This window comes from Taurulus bubalis (assembly GCF_910589615.1).
Source record: "Taurulus bubalis genome assembly, chromosome: 9".
Classification (NCBI taxonomy): Eukaryota; Metazoa; Chordata; class Actinopteri; order Perciformes; family Cottidae; genus Taurulus; species Taurulus bubalis.
The window spans coordinates 26053977-26074864 of NC_136597.1; the positions used below are offsets into that span (position 1 = coordinate 26053977).

The window sequence follows — 20888 nt, forward strand, 5'->3', positions numbered from 1 at the left end:
GGCTCCAGAAGCGAGTCGATTAGTTAGACACCATTAAGGGCGTGGTCTCAGTGACAGGTGGGTGTGGTCTCATGTTAGTGGACAATAAAGTGAGAGAGCAACTCAGTTTAAATATTTTAACTTTATAACCGGATGCTTGTAGCTTCCTCACACAAGGAGAACGTTGTTTACAACATTACATGGAGAAACCTCAATTTTATAGCTACACGCATTACTAGAATAACTACATCAAACAGCAATCATTGTGTTTAATATTAAATTCCATCACCGAAGCAGCATGTTGTCGCTTAAGATGATGACGGTTTCTTTTGTAGCCGCCTCACCTTAATCACTTGGGAGTAAACCGCCATTCTGAGGGTGATGCTGGTGCCGAAGGAAAGGCCCAACATGGCGATCCTGCTGCCGAGGATCTGAGGATGCTGCTCCAGGACTCTGTAGGCCGCCTGCAGCAGAGAACACGGGACACGCGGGGTTCAAAACTTTATTAGTATCGTCACATACGAGCATGAAATGTGACCTCTGTTTATGAAGGGATGCAAAATGTATTTTAGACCTCGAACAAATCAAGTGTCAGCTATATTTATAGTATTTTCCCACATGGTGTGTGGATCTACAGCAGGTAACACACTGTCTGTGGATTAAGTGACTCATACAACAAAACACCAGAACTATCCCTTTAACTCGGCCTAATTATTGTAGGAGCAGCTTTCCTCTCCTGTCAGGTGATCTTTGTATTATTTACGTCCTGAGAACAATCTGTTCTTGGAGAGAGATCATTAAAAGGATTTGTTTGTGGAGTTTTTCGAGCCCTCTGAGACACATGTGTGGTTTATTTTGTGGCTGTGTGAATAAAACACTGCTGGATAACTGGAGCTCTTTGTTTTGAGATTAATCAAAAACCTTTCCAGCCTCCAGCCAAAGAAACCTGGAGCCAAAGTGTCAAACTAAAGAATATATGACACCACTAAAGATTATCCTTTGATGTGCAAAACCTACAAGGGTCAGGCCTTGTGCTACATATCTGTAAGAATATGATCTGTTAGTGGACATGTCATAATAATAATAATAATAATAGTGTTAAGAAAATAGATTCTACATCAGGTCTCTGTGTTCATGAAGGAACAAACATTACTACTATTTATCTTTTCATCACTTCCTCCAGGGATCTTTAAAAGGTGAATGAACCTTCGCTCTGGTTGTAAGGAGTTTATTGACTCATTAAAAAAAAGATAACACATACACATCCTGGGCCTCTGCAGAAGACACTTTGAACCTGTATACTAGAGCTCAACATGAACCTGAATAAACTGGTATTTATCTGCAGTGCACAGACAGGCAGTCTTTTCAGATTGGAGCTCCAAAAGCTGTTCCTTGATCTGAAAATCTGGGCTAAAGTCAGTAAGTGTGAATTTAGACGTCTTTGGGTTTTGAACTGTTGGTCGGATATTTAAAAGATAGTAAAAAATTAAATAAATAGATGTTTCATGAGTTTTTAACATTTTTCAAACAAAACAATTGATTGACGGTTATCAACTTTTTTAATTGACGTTTATTTTAATTTTATTAAACTAAATTGTATTTCATTATTATTATTATTTATCATAATTGAATTTTTATTGATTTTTTTTAAAATTATTAAATACATGTTATTACATTTTTTTTGTAAACTTTTTTAATTGACATTCATCAACAAAATAATGTGCAGATTAACGGATTAAGACAAGCAGCCTGAGACTCAGTAGTCTTCTTATGCGTCAAGCATGAATCTGTAGTGACACCGGATACAAAACCACAGAAGAAGAGTTGAGAGAAAGTGAGAGAAGGTTCTCTCTGATCTCTTCTCTTAATCCTAAAACCCCATCAGTGGCCCTGAGGCTGATGAAGGGCGACACTAGAATGTATCAGGAGAGTGTGTGTGTGTGTGTGTGTGTGTGTGTGTGTGTGTGTGTGTGTGTGTGTGTGTGGACACGTTTTACACCAGGACAACAGAAACAATACACAAAGGCGTTTTAGATGAGTTTCACCTCAAAGTACTGGTTGTCCACCATCTTCCCCGTCTCCTTGGTGATCTGAGGCGTCAGGTAGTCGAGGGCCAGCGAGGCGATGCCGTGGGACGCCAGCAGCGCTGCACGATACTCCACCAGCTTCCCTCCACCGCCCCACAGGTCCAGGAGGCCGGGGAACGGTCCCGGGCCTTCAGATGAGACAGAAACCAAAAGACAGTTGTCAGTATAGAAATCGATCACGGCATTGTTTATTTATCATGTTTTCTCTGATGGAAACCGTTTGTGGTTTACCTTTTTACCCCGCGGCGCCCATTATCGGACGAGAAACGAAAAAGATAAGTCAAGTGATCTTTCCTAAAGGATCTCCAGAACCACAACGTTGATTAACTTCATTTAAATTGCTGAAATACAGTAAAGCCTTGTAGAAAGAGTTCTGACCACTCAGACAACATTCAATTTACCGTTAAGTTTATGTAATTACATAAACCCTGTAACCTCGCCGTCACTTCCGGGCGGCGGCCGTAACGTAAAAAGTACACTTTACAAAGTCAGATTTCAATAAAAGACACCTCTTCGTAACCCTACGAGCTTGTAGGAGTATAGTAAAGCATTGTGCATCCTTGTGTGTATATTAGTACCTGAAAAATAAAAATGCGGCCGGACTGTTTTTCTTTCCTACTCACTTCCACTTTTTCGACTCTGAAGGCTTCCGTGGTCGTGGGAGGTTTCTTAGAATGCGTCACACGTCTTAAGCAGAAATATATGCAAATTTTAATACCCAGCATGCCACAAACTGATGGTGTTTAGGCATAAAGGTTATAACTTTTTTTGGACTAAAACTCCTTGGTAACACCACAAGGATATTTTTTTTAATTGTGATTCCGATTCTTTAGCTCATTATCTTTACAAAGGGGGTCTTACAACTCTGTAGGTTGTTGTTCAGGCCTGGAAGCATAAATCTGGAAAAACGCGGGGCGTCTCGAGAAGGCCGTTTTGGAAAAGCTTGCTCAAATCATGCTGGATGTTCATACTTATGGTCAAAATATGTTATAAAAGTGATTCTTTTGAAAATATACTTTTTTTCCAAAAAAAAATGAAATAAGACAAGTAATAAGAACTCATTTGGGGTTCCTACTTGAACAGACCTCACTAAGAACTCTAAGGGCTTCTCCTCCCCCTAGGGGGGACTGTGGGCTTTGATGTTCATTTCCTGCTCTGGTCCTACCTGAGGGGAGGAAGAGGGTCGCTGTGAGTCCGCCTTCTGTGATCGGGATCCTGCGGACGCCGGGCGCCATGTACCAGCGCTCCACCACCACACCGGCCAGCGCCACCTGGTCCACGAAGCCCTGAGTCAGGTGACCCTGGTACACCGAGATCAGCACCTCCATGGGGGTCTGGGCGTTCATCTTCCTCATCCTGAGGGGTGATGGGAAAGAGTCCCCTCTGATACCGATTCAGTGTCCATTGTTTCATGTGAACAGCTCGATTCCCCGTTGCCTACCTGAGTCCCGATTTGCTGCCCGGAACTGGTCTGAGGCTCCACATGAGACCCATCGGTTCAACGCCGGAATATGTCCCGCCCAGACTGGGATCCTCTGAGACTGTGAGGGGAAAGGAATGAAAAAACAGTTCTCATTTTAATGTTCATTCTTTCCCAACCTAATTCTATAACACATCGGGGTTCATACACATTCTGACCAGTGGGTTTCAATGACTTTTCCATGACTTTAAACCAAATTTCAACGCAGGAGCCTGGATGGTCACTGAAGGCCTCGAAGAGAGGAAGTTAATAAAGGAGCGGACAGGAAGTTAAATATGCCTACGTGACAAACACATGCAGAGCATCCTTAAATCCTTAAATAAAATAAACAGTTTTACACTGCATATATAACGCGCACCAGCAGGCTGTTTAACAATAAACATTTATATAGATGCCTGTATGTATGCCTGCTTATATTTTGAGCGTCTTTCTTTTAAAAGCATATTCATTATTTCAAACTCAGCGTAAATGAACGTCATGAACACATGAATATAACACATTTACATGACTTTTACTTATTTTTTTCAAGGACTTTTCCAGGCCTGGAAATAACCATTTTAAAACTCCATGGCTGTTCCAGGTGTTCCATGACTGTAAGAACCCTGACACACTTTATGACACATTCCCGAACACATTGTCTAGGTATTATGCCGAGTACCGTTCACGGTCCCGGTGGCGTTGGCAGTGTAGTGAGCGAACGCCTCCCAGCTGTATCCGCCCTCACACTTGTAGAAGGCGTAGACGGTCAGCTGGAGACCAGGGAGGACGTTCTGGACCGAGACGGCGAACTTCTCGTCCATGAGCCCTCTGGACGGCTGGACCGACAGCTTCACACAGCAAGGCTTCCTGTCCATCCTGAGCTGAGAGGAAACAACCACACACATACGACAAGAAAATGAAACTAAAAGAGTCGGAAGGAAACACACCACTCGAGGGAGGAGAGGAAACTACAGTTCCTAATAATGGAAGATGGAATCTATCATTTACCTTTTTGTCTACGTGGCTAAAACCAATGGCTAACACACAGTCGGTCCATACATTTTATAGAAAAGAGAATCCTTCCTCAGTCTACTATTGGAGAAAGGCGAAGTCCCGCCTCTTCCGGTAGACCATTATGTGATCTTGTCACGTAAAAAACATCAACGATAGTTAACGTCTAGAGACAAAAAAATCCCGTCTGAATTATGCCATAAATTCCACATATGATGTTCATTAATTAAAATGTAATTTTGCAAGTTTTCATCTTGCTTCTCTTGGAACTAGAGTTGGCAATTTTAGGCGACCAAAAAAAAGGTTAGAATGAACTTTCATGAGCACTGATTCAGGAGGTGGAGCTACATTTACTACGATTAATCTATAACAGAGTGTGACACTTTATAAATTGATTATAAGCATTGTATGTAAAACATCTGCAGTGTTGGAATGCACAAAAAACAACAGTACAAGTAAAGATGTCGAGGTACTTGTATTTGAGTATTTGCATTCCAGCCTACTTTATACTATTTCAAGTCAATTGTGGACTTTTTACTCTGTAATTATGGTTCAGATTGTGAACACAAAGGATGAATGAATGTATTAATTCGTATTAATTATGAATAATGACTGTAAACTAGCAGTACATGGAGTAGCATCAGTTCCACATTTTACCAGCAGCGACATCAAGGTTAATGTAGCTACACATCAGGGGGGATCTTAAAATAGAAAAGGATACAAATGTAACACACGTTGAGTGTTTCCTTTTCTTGACACGTGAAGAGCAACAATGTGTCGTTGATACTTTTACTCACGTGACGTGACTTCATGTGTCAAGAAAAACGAACTCATTGAAGTTTCCACACTTCATTTCACAGAGAAGCTGCTCGTTTCTCCTCCAGCGGCTGAAACACGACTTATCATTGTCGGAGAAGAAGCTCTTAACTTACTGTGCGCGAGACCTCCGAGCTGGGGTCGTGTCGTCAGTTCGTGTTCAGTCTGTTGACTCAAAGTGTGTGTGACTCAAAGTGTGTGTGACTCAAAGTGCAGCTTTCCTGCAGCCCGGCCTCGCCGTGTAGATCTCTATCTCCTCCCACGTAATTAGACGTCTCTCTCTCTCTCTCTCTCTCTCTCTCTCTCTCTCTCTCTCTCTCTCTCCGCGTCAGGGCTCTTTCTTCAACAGGAGGAGACGGGACACAAGATGGCGCCTTCGAGTCACCGCAACGGTCCGTTTGTGAGGACGTTACGGGATTAGCGGCTTTTTTTCCCGCTTCTTCTTCTTTTTCCTCAAGTCTATACATTTGGAAATAATAAAATAATAAATAAACGAGTTGACGGTTCATTTTTCATTTCAACTAAAAAGGCGAGCTAAAAATATATTCCGGAAGCTGTCTCCTTCCCAACTGCCGCCGGTCGAGTTGCATCCTGGGAAATGTAGGCGCCCGGTTTTGAAGAAGAAGGCACGCTTTTCTTCTCTGTCCCTAAAACCGGAAATGTTATGGAAGTGAGATGTTAATTAATATAAATCAAACCAACTTATAAAAACAAAAACAATTCTGAATTGTGAATGTATTGTGGTATTGATATAGGCTACATGTATTTGACAAATACACTTTTATTAATAATAATAATAATAATAATATATAAAAAAGGCACTTTACATAAAGTCAGACAATAGAATCAACAAAACAAGAAAGATGACAATAGTGAGAAATTGTTTTCCTCAAAACTTTAGGATTTCTGTATTTTTTTTTTTAACAAAGCAGCATTTTAATGATGATTTTATTGACTGGTATCAACCAATGGGTGTTATGAAACCAGGAATATGCTGAATTATAGACTACATGAGGCTAATAAAAGATAAACTGAGGAAATATCAACTCCCGTGCTTGTTTGACAATCACACTTCAAAATACAAATCAAAATACAACCGATAACTTCTTATTTATGACTGTATTATAATCTTATAATAACATGTATGTAATAATTATCAGCTCCTCTGACACAAACACAAAACAAATGAATTAAAAAATTAAGGAATGCATAAGATTAGTCGATATTAGACAACGTAATTAATAGAAAACAAAAGAATGAAATTATAAATCCGAACAGATGACATGTGTGAGTTTATGATGCGGAAGGAAAGGAAAGCGCAGTCGGTCTCCAGAAGACCCCTCTGACCTTTGACCTCTGCAGAGAAGAGGAGCAGTGGGGCGTTTCCGTTGTCCAGTTCCATCTGTCCCCCGGGCCTCTGGCCTCACCAGGAGAAACATGCTGGGTTCTCTGGTTTTACTGGTTCTACTGGTTCTTGTCTTTCATGTGGAACCTCTTTTCGGTTTCTTAAAGGGACACCCACACATTTGAGGAAATCCAATCTGCCATTTCAAGGCCTTTTTAACACCTTTATTACAAACTACTGAGTTTTCCTAAACCCTGACGTCCTGCAATGCAAAACATTATTTGGGATTTTCGTCATTTAGATTTAATTAGAACTCGGAGAACACTGACAGCATTCACACCCAGAATGTATTGTAGCAGTCGCACACTTCAAGATGTGTATAAATGTGTTTATTGATATCAATAAGCAAGGTTTTTTTGTGTGAAAATACCAGACGTATGTATATAAGCCTGGCTTTGGTTCTTCTAAATAACATCGGATGCTCATCGTGCAAAATTGGGTAAAAGAGAAATAAACTTCGGAGCTACAGTCGTGTCAACAAAGGAACATTATTTATGTTTTTAATATTAAAGCTCAAGGATTTTAGTGATTGAATTAAAAATGAGAAATCAGTATCAGGAGATTTTGATAAGAGTTTTCAACCACTGTAAGATTAGATTATTGCATATATATATATATATATATATATATATATATATATATATATATTGTGCCGTGAAGTCCCACACTGCAGCCACCAGCCTCCTGGTGCAGCGACGGTAATCTAGCTAATAACAAATAAAACATATAAAACATATTGAGACGAGTTAAGAGGTCAAAGGTCGGCTGTGCGAAACACGCCTCCTCACCGCCTCTCCTGCTGTCTCTCACACACACACACACACACACACACACACACACACGTTAAATCACTGAGACTGGTTAAAGGGGAAACGCTCAGCTGCTTTAAAATGTATTGCAACATTTAGTATTCATGGGTGTCATACATCATTGTCTTACTCTGGGGGTTAAAGGGGGCGGGGCTAAAGGGGGCGGGGCTAAAGGGGTGCTGGTGGAGGTTACGGGTGGAGGAGGGGGTAGAGGAGGGGGAGGAGGAGGGGGAGGAGTGTCCCGCTCACAACAAAGAGACACAAAGGAGGGAGACACTTGTTTCCATCGGGACGGAGTAATCTGAGGAACATTTTAATAAAGTCTGGAATAATAAACCTACATTGGTTTTATTTTAGAACCGTTCCTGCGTAATTTCCATCATTAAAAGCCATTTGTTTCACTTCATTTCAATGAAAGTCGCAGAGAGATAAGCAATAACAACCTTTATTTTCAAAAAGCACTTTATTCCAACGGGTCACCTCGAAAACATAACCCAGAATGCACTTTGGTTGTCAACTAACGTGACTTTTACGAGATAGAGCCAGGCTAGCTGTTTCCCCCTGCTTTTGTGCTAAGCTAAGCTAACCATCTGCTAGCTGTAGCTCAATATTTTAACAGATGTGAGAATGATATTTATCTTCTCATCTTATTTAATGCACCAAAAAGCAAATAATTCCCCCAAGCGCGTGGATCAATAACCCTTCAGCGCCGCGACTCCGTTTAGCAACACACACACACACACACACACACACACACACACACACACACACACACACACACACACACACACACACATTGGTAAACTCAACATCTGGATTTTGACTGTCTTTGGTCCATTTATGTAACCTGTGTTGTTTATCTTTACAAAAAAGCCCAAAGTTACAAAGTTCATTTATTGTCATTGTTTGGTCACATTTTGCCGCATATTTAAAACACAAAACAGCAACAACAATAATAACTGTAATATTAGTGGCGGGCAGAGGATGAATTTTTGAGTCTTTTGTTACATCCAACTTGTAACAATCAGACATTTTGACGCCGTTAACGGTTTTAATTCAACGTTTAACTTCATGGCATCAAGCCTGTTTTCTGAAAATCTGAATGGTTAATATGATAAATTCAGATTATCTCCTCAACCACAAGGACTATTTGAATAATTTAAAAAGGTATAATATACAGAAAAACATCGGGAACATAGATAATAAGTTCATATATGTGTAACTGGTGTATTGGTTTATGAAAAGGGAAAATAATATATATATATATATATATATATATATATATATATATATATATGTATATTGCAAAAATATAATTATTAAAAGTTGTATTTTCTTATCGTAACTATAATTGCTATATTTGAATTTTGATTGAGTGAAGTAAAGTGTTTTTAATAATTAAAGCTTCACACATGTTTTAGAGGACGCTGTTAAAGGATAATATGGAATAAGAAGCAATAGCATTGCTGTGACCGGTGCCTCATGAGTACTTTTGATACATTAAGTACTTTTTGTTGCTCATACGCTTCTTTCCTTTTTTCTAATATTCATTTTGATTGCAGGATTTTAACGTGTTTACTTCGTGGTCTTGTCTTCATGTCTGAACGCTTCTCCCACAGTTCACCATTGCGGCTCCTTAATGCCCCGTTTGTTAAAGAAGGATAACTTTGTGTTTCCTCGCCCTGCAGTCTGTGAATAATCTCTTTCCCTCAGAGAGAGACGACCATTTAGAGTCTGACCTCTGGAGATGAGGAGACATTGCTCTCTTTGTGAGCTTCATTAAAGGGACATTTCATTGTGTTTCCTAACCATCAACAAAGCATTACGACACCAGATCCCTTCTTTCTTTATCTTATAATTCAAAGTAATGTACTCATTCATAAACATTATTGATTATAATGAGTTTTGAGGGGGTTGATACATGAATACATTATTATATTATCTATGTTTCTTCTGCATTTAACCCCGGACACATGAAGGGAGGTCGTATGTTCGGGGTAAATGAAAACTGAATAATGTTTTTTAACAGCTTCTTGTTTCACAGCGACAGCAGCTCGCCGTGAGGTCGAGGGAAAGCCGGAGATCCCAGGAGGCCCAGGAGGCCCAGGAGGCCCAGGGGCCCCGGGGTCAACGGCCCCACGGCCACAATGACATCACCACTTCAAACCACCAGCGTGTGTGTGTGTGTGTGTCTGTGTGTGTGTGCGTGTGTGTGTGGAAATTTGAGATTTGAGGAAATGTACGTAGTCCCGTTCCACCACTAGTGAAAACATGGAGCTAATAGAAACAACAACAACAACAACAACAACAACAACAACAATAATCACAATGATAATCAACTATATTTACAAAAACAATTAAAACAGTGTAATGAGGAAAAAAACAAATGGAATAAAATACACCACAATAAAAACAACTATAATAATACTCTTTACTAATACTAATAATATTTGTATTCTTTTATCTTATTAGTCTTATAAAACTAATAACACATGTTGGACATAAAAGAGTGTGGCAGCTATTATTCATCGTTTTTTTGAAGATACGTTTTGATTTAAAAGTTGATTCTGCAGCTCCCCAAATACTTTATTTAGTTTTTGTCCTTCGATAAAGAAAAGAAAATCGATTTCTTGACCAACTCAGATCCTCTCCAGAGAGATGTAAGTGTAGACGGCATCATGTGGAGATTAACGTCCACAGACAGAAGCTCCTCCATCCCTGATGCAGAGCTCTGCTTCCTGGCTTCGGGCCCAGACTCCAGCTTGCGGGTCGCGGAGGCCGGCGGCCCGAGCGCCGTGTCCCGGCCTGACCTCGGCCTCCTCGCTGCCGGCTGCTGGCGTCCTGCCCGGCGGTGCCTGGCTCTGCCTGCCGTTGACCTCCATCATCGTCGCGGCTCGGTGCCAACAGGAAACAGAGGCGGCAGGAAACAGAAGCTCTGTGTGAGGACAAACACCGAGGTGCAGCTCGACCGGATAGACGTTTATCAAACAGATCCCGAGAGGACGGGAAGTCAAACACATCACCTCATGATGTCTGTTGTGTCTCTTAAAAAAACCTTTAAATAACTTCTTTGATAGGAATCACAGCTTTATACATTACATGATGTGTTTTAGATGCACACAATATCATTATCAATGTAAAATATCAGCAAAACAAAGAGACAAAACAATTATAAAGTGAATAAAAACACAAAGAGATGCAAATAACTACAAAAAAGAGAAAAAAAGCCACTATAAATAGATACAAAATGACCACAAATAGACACACATCAACTGCAATTCAACTACAAAGAGAAAAAAACAACTACAAAGAGACACAAATCAACGACAAAGAGACACAAATCAACTTCAAAGAGATACACAACAACTACAAAGAGACACAAATCAACTTCAAAGAGATACACAACAACTACAAAGAGACACAAATCAACTTCAAAGAGATACACAACAACTACAAAGAGACACAAATCAACTTCAAAGAGACACAAATCAATTACAAAGAGACACAAATCAACTTCAAAGAGACACAAATCAATTACAAAGAGACACAAATCAACTTCAAAGAGACACAAATCAACTACAAAGAGATAAAAATCAACTACAAAGAGACACAATTTAACTGCAAATAGTTACAAAAGAACTACAAAAATACCAAAACAATTACAAAGTGACATGAAACGACAACACAAAGACACAAAATAACCAAACAAAAAGAGGATAGACAACTATGTGTGTCCTATACGTTACATTTCCCCCCGGATACAAGACACTTGAAATGACCAGAGTCTCTTTCATTTTCCCTTAACTTAAACCCTGAAGGGAAACATCACAAGAAACACTTTTCGCAGGAGAAACAAAACCACGGCGCACAACATGACGAAGACCGAAATAAATAACAAGCAGGAGTTATTGCGCGTCTCGTCGAACTCTGTCTCGAAGGCGTCGAGTGACGGCGTCACCGCGGCAGCCGGAGCAGGAACGTCCACACGGACCCGCTCCTGGGGAACCCTTTCATCTGCCGTCGGGGCTTCCAGGTTTTCCCGGCGACGGCGAACTCCTGCGTCATGGTCCTGTTGAGCGTGAGCACCGAGTCGGCCCTCACCACCGCCGTGAACAGCGAGCCCCTGCTGTTGGCGAAGTGTCCGGGCAGAGACGACCACTGGCCCGAGCTCAGGTTGTAGCAGTCCATGAGGCACCGGAGGAAGTCGTCCGACGGCCCGTTCCTCACCACGTACAGGTCGTCCCTGTGGCCCACCATGCAGTGGCCGTAGCTCTGGCGCCGGATCAGCGTGGTGACCGGCCGCCACTCGTCCGCCGCCGCCACGTATTCGTAGATCTCCGTGGTCTCCATCGGCTTCCACAGGCACACGAACATCCTGCCGTTGGCCTTGGCGCACGCCGCTCCCGCCGCCGGCCGAGGCAAGTGCGCGGCGAACCCCCACCTCCCGGTCGCCACGTCGTACGTTTCCACCGACGACATCGCCGTCCGCTCGCACGCTCCTCCGACGGCGTAGAGGCGGCCGTCCGCGCCCACCAGGCTGAGGTCGTACCGCGGCTGCGCCGGCCCGGGGATCCGGCTCCAGCTGTCGCTGTCCACGCTGTAGCAGAAAGCAGCGTCCACGACTCGCCGGTGGAGGCCGTGAACTCCGCCGACGACGTAAAGCCGGTTGTCGAGAACGGTCACTCCGGCCATGGAGGTGCTGGCCTCCGGCGGGAGATCGGTGAGCACTTTCCAGCTGTTGGCGGTTTCGTCCAGGTAGCAGACCGTCCTGGAGGCGGCGTGCACCGTTTCGTCCTCGCCGCAGCTCACGTGAGCGCCCACGGCCACGAAGGCGCTCGGGGTTAGAGACTCCACGTAGGAGACCAGATCCGGCGACAGGGACTCCTTCGCCTCCGCCTGCAGGTCGGCGTACATGTTTCGGATGAAGAGCGCGGCGGCGCGGTACACGTCCGTGAGGCCGAAGGTCGCGGCCGTGTGGTACATCAGCAGACAGTTGTCGGAGTCGATGAGGTCCACCAGATGCCTGGCGAGCGGCGACGCCTGCAGGAAGGCGGCGCATTCGATGGCCTCGACGATGTCGTCGCCGTCCAGGTCGGGAAACTCGCCGCGGGACACCGCCAAGGCCACGAGGAAACCTCGAGCGCGCAGGCACTTGAGGTGGATCTCGTCCTGCCGACACTCCTTCATCCCGGAGCGGTACAGAGCGCGGAAGTAGTCGCAGCTCCGGACGAGGAAGGCCTTCTCCTCGGAGAATCGGGCGCCCCCGACCACGACCGTCAACTTGGCCGAGGGCCGACACGGCGGACATCTTTGGCCCTCGCCGTCATCGTCGCCCTCTGCCGACATTGCGATTCTCTGACGGCGACGCTCCAGATAGAAACAGGAGTAGTAGTAAAGCCAGGAGTTGAAGCGTTTTGCAAAAGTCCCGGAGAGAAGGAACTCGCTTCTGAAAGGGGGGCTTCGCTCTCTGTTCTTTCACAGCTTTCAGAAATAGACGCAGATATAAATAGAAGAGAACAAACGAGCTGAGTCACATTTCATGTGAACACGGGGTCGGTGGGGTCTGCCGGACGGATCAGTTTACAGCGCCGTGCATTTCATCATCTAAATGTAGCGCCATCGAGCCGTGATGAGGCGTGACTTGTGTTTTAAGAGAGTTCGCTTTCACCGAAGTACAACGGAAGAGAAGAGAACTGTAAAAAAACTCCTTTAAGAAACAATATCCACGACTTTATTATGAACTTTTCTCCCCGGAGTTACTTTAATCTCAATGAAGAACATCCACTGACGTCTCAGTATTTTTGCAAATTTGGGCATTTAGCGATCTACAATTAAAAAATTAACACATGGCAGAAATAAAACTTTGAAAAATTCCTATACTTTTACATTTGGGGATTATGTAGTGAACATTCCTATAAGATGGCCCGCAGTTCTCATGACTACATGAATGAAGTTGGATCAAACCAAAATATGTCACTGTCAATATTCATCATGAAGTGAGAGCAAAACCAGAGAGTTTGCTATTTTGCTCTCGGAGAGTGAGATAAGGTTATTGATACTCTCGAATATAAGGGTCCAACAGCCTGTTAGCGTAGCTTAGCATAAAGGATGGAAACAGGGGAAAACAGCTAGCCTTGCTAAGGTACCATGATCCACCCACCAGCACTAAAGTTCCCTTTAGACTGGTTTGTCTCATCTGTAGGAGAAAAACACTGTAAACGATAAACGTGCTAGCTGTTTCCCCCTGTCTCCAGTGTTTATGCTAAGCTAATGTACCCTTTTATTTAAAGTACAGACACAAAACTGGAATCGATCCTCTCATCTAACTCTGTCTTTAAAGTTTAATGGACCTATTTGAGAGGGTTATTTATTTCCTGAAAATTATTATTTCTTTCAGATGTAGCACTTAAATGTTTTTGTTTTGTTTATTACTGTTATGTAATCTATCTTTTGTACATTGTTATTGCTTCTATTCTCTCTGTTTGTACCATGTAAAGGGCCTTGAGTACCTTTTAAAGCATGAAACAAACGTATTAGTATTATTATTTAATGAGTTGAAGGGTCAGCAATTGTGACCAATTCAACATATAAAATCCGTATTAGTACATATAAAGCTGTAAAATCCTCTGTGATGATGAACACATAAGACAGTGTTGTTGCTCGCGTGGCTTCCAGCGGGTGAACAGCGATGTGATTACAGGGACGTCCAACTCCTCAGATCAGTTTGAAAAACAACAGCAGCTCTTTGTTTGCGTCTTCACGTCTGTGTGCATCTTTACGTTCACTTACGTGGAGGAGGGGCTGACCTACATTTGGGCTCTGCTGGGCAGTAATGCACCAGGTCATGTGACCTCCTCAGCCAACACTATACCCACTGGCTCCAGCAGTTTGTGAGCAGGCAGAGGGGATTCTGGGAAATGCCAGTATAGATGAAAGAGCACAGGCAAATGCACTGTAATGCTGCAGCGTGTAAACAAGTTATTTCATTACAATACTCACTTTATCTGCCTGCTATCTAATCCGCTCAGAAGCAAACAAAGACAGTCAGAGAGTCGGGGAACATGATGGAGCAGCGCGTGGTGGAGACCAAACAGGGGCTAAAAGCGAGAGAATATTGTATTTACATTCATCAAGGCTCCAAGTGTATAACCCTGTTCCTCTGCAATTAATTAATGTAGAAACAAGTTCAACATTTAAGCCTAGTGATATGTTAATGTGTATTTGCCCCTTTCACAAAACAACTGTGTTGTTGCAGGATTAGATATCATAATGAGATTATATGGAGATGATCAGTGATGAGTTGTGTACTGTATTTAAATATATAAATATAAGGTATTTTTATGGAATTGTAAAATTATCCAAATTGAAACAGCAGCATAAATATATTATGTTTGGGGAAAAAACACAAGTTAAGAGTTTGTGATGTATTTAATGACAAATATAACGTATCTTTATACCAAAATAAATACTGAAAATGAAATAAACTGTGTATGTGTGTGTAGATATATGAACAGTCGAAAAAAAGACACCGAAGAATAATCTAATGGATTATGCAGGAGAATATGAACGATAACACAGACAACTACATATTTTGTCTCATGCATGAGACCCTGGTGTTTTTGAAAGGCATTCTGGGAAATGTAGGAAAGCACTACGAGTCAATGGGTTCATCTGAAAGTAAACAATGAGAATTTGTCACACAAATACGGTATGTTGCTAAATCAACTACGCATCATTAACTAACCTCATATTATTGACATTATTATTCGTATGTGTGAAATAGTTTTAAATATTATATTACATAAGATTGTTTTGATTTCAAGTGATTATTTTGAAGCATCTCTTCAGCTCTCTGTGATGAGCCGCAGCACGGACCCGAAGTGACCCTCTCTGGATCCCTGCGCCTTTTTTCTACTACGTAAAACTAGTCCGCCAACTTCGCCATTGTTTATGGTTCCCCTCCCGCGTTTCCGACTCTAAATCCCCGGGAGCCGATACGACTCGTTACACTACTAAATATCAATGTGTTAGTTCGCTCACAAAGCGGAAGCTTCTTTGATCTTATTTAACGTTCAGCCGGGCGGAACGATCTGTCTGATATTTGTAAATATTTTCACCGGCGGAGCACGAGGCAGAGTGGCGCGCTTCTGTGGATGCTGACGCCGCCTGACTGCTCGCGACCGGATTACCGATGGATATTCGCGGTGTAACCGTCCCGTTTCGCCCCTAAAAAGAAGCCAGTACCTCCGCTGTTACCTGTGAGTTCATTCCGCTGCTGTATTTATTTCGGAGGGAGCGTCCGCGTGCAGCATGCTGCTCCACAAACTAGGCTCCTTCCCTCACCTCGCGCCCAGCATGGACCTGCCGGCGAAGCTCCAGCAAGGTAAGATATTCAATATTCATAATATATTCGACTTAACTCAGCCGATGGCGTCCGAGCATCGTATCTTCACACTCGAGAGGTTACACCCAGCTTAATGTCTGTATTTTAACAGAGGAAATCGAAATTGTCATTTAAATTCCCACCTTTTTCTGCCGGGTGACCTTTACGATAAAAGCAGTCTGGGGCCACACACACACACACTCGCACACACACACACATGTTGAGAGCCAGGTGTTGTGGAGAATGTGTAGTTATCTCGTTATAGCGACTAATTACTTTGTACACATTCTGTCGAAAAGGCATATGTTGGTTTAAACGTAAACTCAAAGTTTACGCCGTTTAAACGGCTGAGATTGGAGGTGATGCTGCAGACAGTCCGCCATTTTTAAAAATACACAAAACAACGAGGGTCACCTGAGGACGTGTGTTTATTCAGTGGTTTAAAAAATAATGTAATAACAGGGAATCAATGTAGGGTTTTTGTTGTATTTTAAAAAAAAAGGTAAAGCGTGAACAACACTTCAGGATCTTAACCATCCAAATCACACACAATAGTCCTGTTTATAACTTATTTTTCTTTTCTTTTTTAGCCAAAGCGGAGAAGCAGCCGTTCGAGCAGCTGTACCGGCTGGGCGCGGTGCTCGGCAGCGGGGGTTTCGGCACCGTGTACTCGGCCGTCCGCCTCGCCGACGGGCTGCCGGTAAGGGAGCGCGAGCGGCTTTGTTTTGGTCCCGGCACGTGGCCGCGCGGCGCGCGCTTAAAGCTACGCGCCCGCAGGCAGCGGCGTTTCCGGTTTCTGCCTTCAAAATAAAGGCTGCACGATTATAGGCTTACAAGCTCATTCTTGAACATATAAAAGGCAGCTGACAATCTATTTTTCTATTATCTAAATCTCTTCAGATTATCACAGCAGTTGTACCTATCAACACATGTTACAACGTTATTAGTGTTTTCCCATATTTTATATATCACTTAATGTTTGCGCCACTTAAATTTACTTTCATCTAATATGTAGTAAAAAAACAAAACGCACACAACAACGTAAATCCCCTGTGTGTTAAAACAAACTGGGCAATATGGTTTGGCCTTGTGCTTTTATTTGGAAGGCAGCGACTTTTCCCTTTACTTCCGGTTTTGCTCTAGCAGCTGTGTAGCTTGACGCGTCCCAGTTCAGCCTGGCATGTGGTCTTTGTTTTCACAAAGAAACGTGGTCTGTGATGCTTCCCTTTCCTCTTATAGTGAACAATAATCAGGTTACTTTTGCTTTATACTCTCTAGGAAACCGGAAGTTGTTACACTTTAGATAATACATTGATGAAATTACCCAAAACTGGCGGGAAATCTTTTTATTTCATTATTAAAGAAAAGCAAGGAGCTTTTTGTCATTGTAAACGGCTGCATATTTTTTATTTATTCATTATGGCTGCTGTTTATTCAGGGTTTTTACAGATGATATTGTTTGTCATAACTGTATGGCGTCTGTGTGTTAATGTTGTTTATGTTTACGTGCAGGTGGCGGTGAAGCATGTGAGCAGGGACCGAGTGACGGAGTGGAGCTCTTTGGTGAGATCATACGCTGATCACTGTCTAACAGCTTCCCCTCACTTTAATTACCACTTCAGCTGCTTTAATAACTAAAACCATTATTTAATTAATCTTTTTTCAACAAACATTGACAAAACAACAACACTATTTGCATTCACAAAAGATTAATTAGTTTCACATTTAGGAATAAGTTGTATTCAGAACACCTGAATACATTTTTAAAATCTTCAAATGAAATGAGGCCTTTATTTTCAATGTTTTTGCAGGAGATTAATTTTTAAAGACAAAGTCTAGTTTCTGTTAACATGCACAGAAAACTGAAATTGTACTAAAATATATATGAGGCAGTTTCTCCGTTTGGTTTTTATTAAAATTGTGTTTTTTAAATGCGTATTTTCATGTTGGCCATTTCATAAAATAAATAAACTGTTTATGTGTAAATATTACACGGTGGAGTGGAGGGCATAACGCGTTTCTGTCCGCCTATAACTTGAAATGTAAATTCCCTCAGTGCGGCGTGGTGGTTCCCCTGGAGGTGGTGCTGTTGCAGAAGGTGGGCGGGGCTTATAGCGGCGTGGCACGGCTGCTGGACTGGTGGGAGCAGGCGGACGGATGGCTGATGGTGATGGAGCGGCCCGAGCCGGGCCAGGATCTGTTCGACTACATCACGGAGCGCGGCGCGCTGGACGAGGCGGCGGCGCGCGGCTTCTTCCTGCAGGTGCTGGAGGCGGTGCGGCACTGCTACGCCTGCGGCGTCGTCCACCGGGACATCAAGGACGAGAACCTGCTGGTGGACCTGCGCACCGGGCGGATCCAGCTGATCGACTTCGGCTCCGGCGCCCTCCTCAAGGACGCCGCCTACACCGAGTTCGATGGTGAGGAAATATATAAATGTTCATCAACGCTGGTGTGGGTGTAGCTTTCAGACAGATATTATTAATAAGACGTCAACTTAACGGCACTTTTTTTTTTTTTTTTTTAAAGTTAGGTCTCTTACTTTTTGGAACTTGAGGTTTAAAGTTGGGACAAATTTGGAAACCGGAAAAGTCTTACGTGAGGATATTTTGTCCCGTTCTTCCAAAGCTTTTTGAGGATTTTGACTTGAGTGTAGGAGTAAAATACAGGTTCAGGGTTCTTACGGTCATGGAGAACCTGGAAAAGTCATGGAATTTTAAAATGATTATTTCCAGGCCTGGAAAAGTCCTTGACAAAAATAAAATCCCAAAAGTTTTTTAAAAGTCATGTAAATGTGTTATTATATTCATGACGTTCATTTACGCTGAGTTTAAAATAATGAATATACTTTTAAAAGAAAGACGCTCAGAACGCCTTTTAGAACGTATTTATCTATTTTTGGAAATTGAGGTGGCTAAAAATTTGGAGTACATAATAAAAAATACTGTGGACCATCTTTCTAAAGCTGTAAAAGAACATCTGTAAGAGTTTTCCGTGAAGATATATTGTCCTGTCAGTAGTACAAACCTGTGATGGGTCTGACTCCCTTCCCATCATGCATCAGTGCTGTCATGTTGGCAAGCAGCAGCTTCCATGAGCCTCGCTCTGCTCGTGTCTCACTTCATCCCCTCCTCTCCTCCTCAGGCACGCGGGTGTACAGCCCTCCGGAGTGGATCCGGTTGCGCCGGTACCACGGCCGCCCGGCCACGGTCTGGTCTCTGGGCGTGTTGCTGTACGACATGGTGTGCGGCGACATCCCCTTCGAGCAGGACGAGGAGATCCTGAGAGGACGCGTCTACTTCAGACGGGACGTCTCCTCCGGTCAGTCGGGGTCACGAGACGCGGTTTCACTTGGAAAAGGTTTTTCGCTCAAAAAAAAAGAGTCCATGTTCATCTCGTTTTTTTCCCCCGTCACAGAATGCCAGCAGCTGATTGGTCGGTGTCTGAGCCAGCAGCCGTCGGACCGGCCGACCCTGGAGCAGATCCTCCTGCACCCCTGGGTGACGGACGCCGCCGGCGTCTCGCTCCACGCCATCACAGCTGAGGCAGACTCCTCCCCCAGCCAGCAGAGCCTCTGACTGGTCAGCGCTAGGCTGCTGGGAACTCTTTCTTCTTCTTTGAGCAACGCTGTGCTCCACAGCGCCCCCTCTGGTCCGCAGGAGAAGGGCGCCTGGCAGGTGTTGTTCAGAGCGCCTCGAGTTTGAAAGCTGCTGTGCAGATAATAAAACAAAAGGCGGTTAAAGGATCCAGTTAGTTTCCAAAGAATTTTAATTTTTTTTTGTAAAGTTTAAACTAACGAGATTCGGCGCAGTGATTCGTTTTATTGGGCTTTCACTTCCTGTTTCCATTCCTTGTGCTAAGCTAAGCTAACAGACGTATCCAATGTCAAGAGTGAAGTCAATCTTCTCATTTCACACTCGGCAGGAAGTGATTAACAGGATTTCCCAAATGATGTCGGACCGTTTCCCCTGTTCTCTGAGGAAAACCCACCTCCAAAACAGGCCCCGCCCACCTGATGATGTCATCATTTAGACCTGCGAAGGCCCCGCCCACCCTGTTCTGATACCAAAACATGACTTTTTGATGCTTTTTCTTCATAACAAGTAAACATATCAGATACAGGTGGAAATTAATCCCCAAATATATATATATATATATTTTCAATCAAGCTACCCTCTTCAGGTTGACGTTATTTTTCTACAGTTGAGGTTCATTAATTAAGACAGTTTGTTGATTGTTTTCATTGAAATTGAGTTTCTGTTTTGATGCACTACGATATCTCATCACTTCAGCCGCCATCTTCTCTCTGGCTACCCGACGCAGTCAATGCAAATATTCAGTATTATATTTGGAATATACTGTATGCGTTTGTTTACATATGTATATATTTATATATTTTGTACATTCTGTTTTATTTCTTTAGTAAAGAGACGCTCCTCATCATTTGGTTATTTATTTAAGTTGTCTAACTTTTCTAAAATGTTTTTTTCCATTTTTGTAATTAACTTTTTTTATTTTTCTTCCTTCGAACGGGAATACAATCGGGGTCAGGATTCCTCAGATTTTTGTATGTTAATTTTTGGTGTTTTGAAATCAATTCTGACAGAAAAAACTATTTTTTCATGAACAATGTTTGAATTAAACCTCTTTCTATACAAATGAATTATCTGTGTGACGTGTTTCCTCTTTAATCTAAAAAATATAAGTTCCTCAGCTTCAAATAATCTCCTCCATACCTCACTCATTCAGTGAGTCACTAATAGATAAATACATGAATTTACATTTTGTTTAAGACTGTTTATAATATAATGTATTTATTTAATTGTCTTTTTTTTTGACAGATTTTGGCTACATTGGGTCATTGGACATTTAATACCATTTAACAATCCTTTAAACTCCATGAATTGGGCAAATAAACTGCTTAGTGAACACCTGCAGT

At 42.6% G+C, this 20888-nt stretch overlaps 3 protein-coding genes across 3 annotated transcripts in view; 1 reads left to right on the plus strand and 2 right to left on the minus strand.

Annotated features, from left to right (window-relative positions):
• The window catches only part of LOC306741413 (peroxisomal succinyl-coenzyme A thioesterase-like), a gene marked incomplete at its 5' end in the record, with an annotated part of 10747 nt that extends 6347 nt beyond the window's left edge, over positions 1–4400 (minus strand). Inside the window, 5 exons of the mRNA XM_079223694.1 lie at positions 324–443; positions 2025–2194; positions 3232–3422; positions 3508–3607; positions 4205–4400. Coding sequence (XP_079079820.1) covers positions 324–443; positions 2025–2194; positions 3232–3422; positions 3508–3607; positions 4205–4400 — 777 coding nt within the window. The remainder of the gene's footprint in view (positions 1–323; positions 444–2024; positions 2195–3231; positions 3423–3507; positions 3608–4204) is intronic.
• Positions 4401–11520: 7120 nt separating this feature from the next.
• On the minus strand, positions 11521–12912 carry kbtbd13b (kelch repeat and BTB domain containing 13b; the record flags this gene model as incomplete). The annotated part of the gene is made up of 1 exon (XM_079223418.1): positions 11521–12912. The coding sequence occupies one exon, from the start codon at positions 12910–12912 to the stop codon at positions 11521–11523; it is 1392 nt and encodes a 463-aa protein (XP_079079544.1).
• Positions 12913–15876: 2964 nt separating this feature from the next.
• Positions 15877–19527, plus strand: LOC306741166 (serine/threonine-protein kinase pim-3-like; the record flags this gene model as incomplete). The annotated part of the gene is made up of 6 exons (XM_079223419.1): positions 15877–15949; positions 16540–16649; positions 17462–17512; positions 18006–18369; positions 19094–19270; positions 19367–19527. 6 exons carry the CDS (start codon positions 15877–15879, stop codon positions 19525–19527), a joined length of 936 nt encoding a protein of 311 aa, XP_079079545.1.
• Between the last annotated feature and the right edge of the window lie 1361 nt (positions 19528–20888).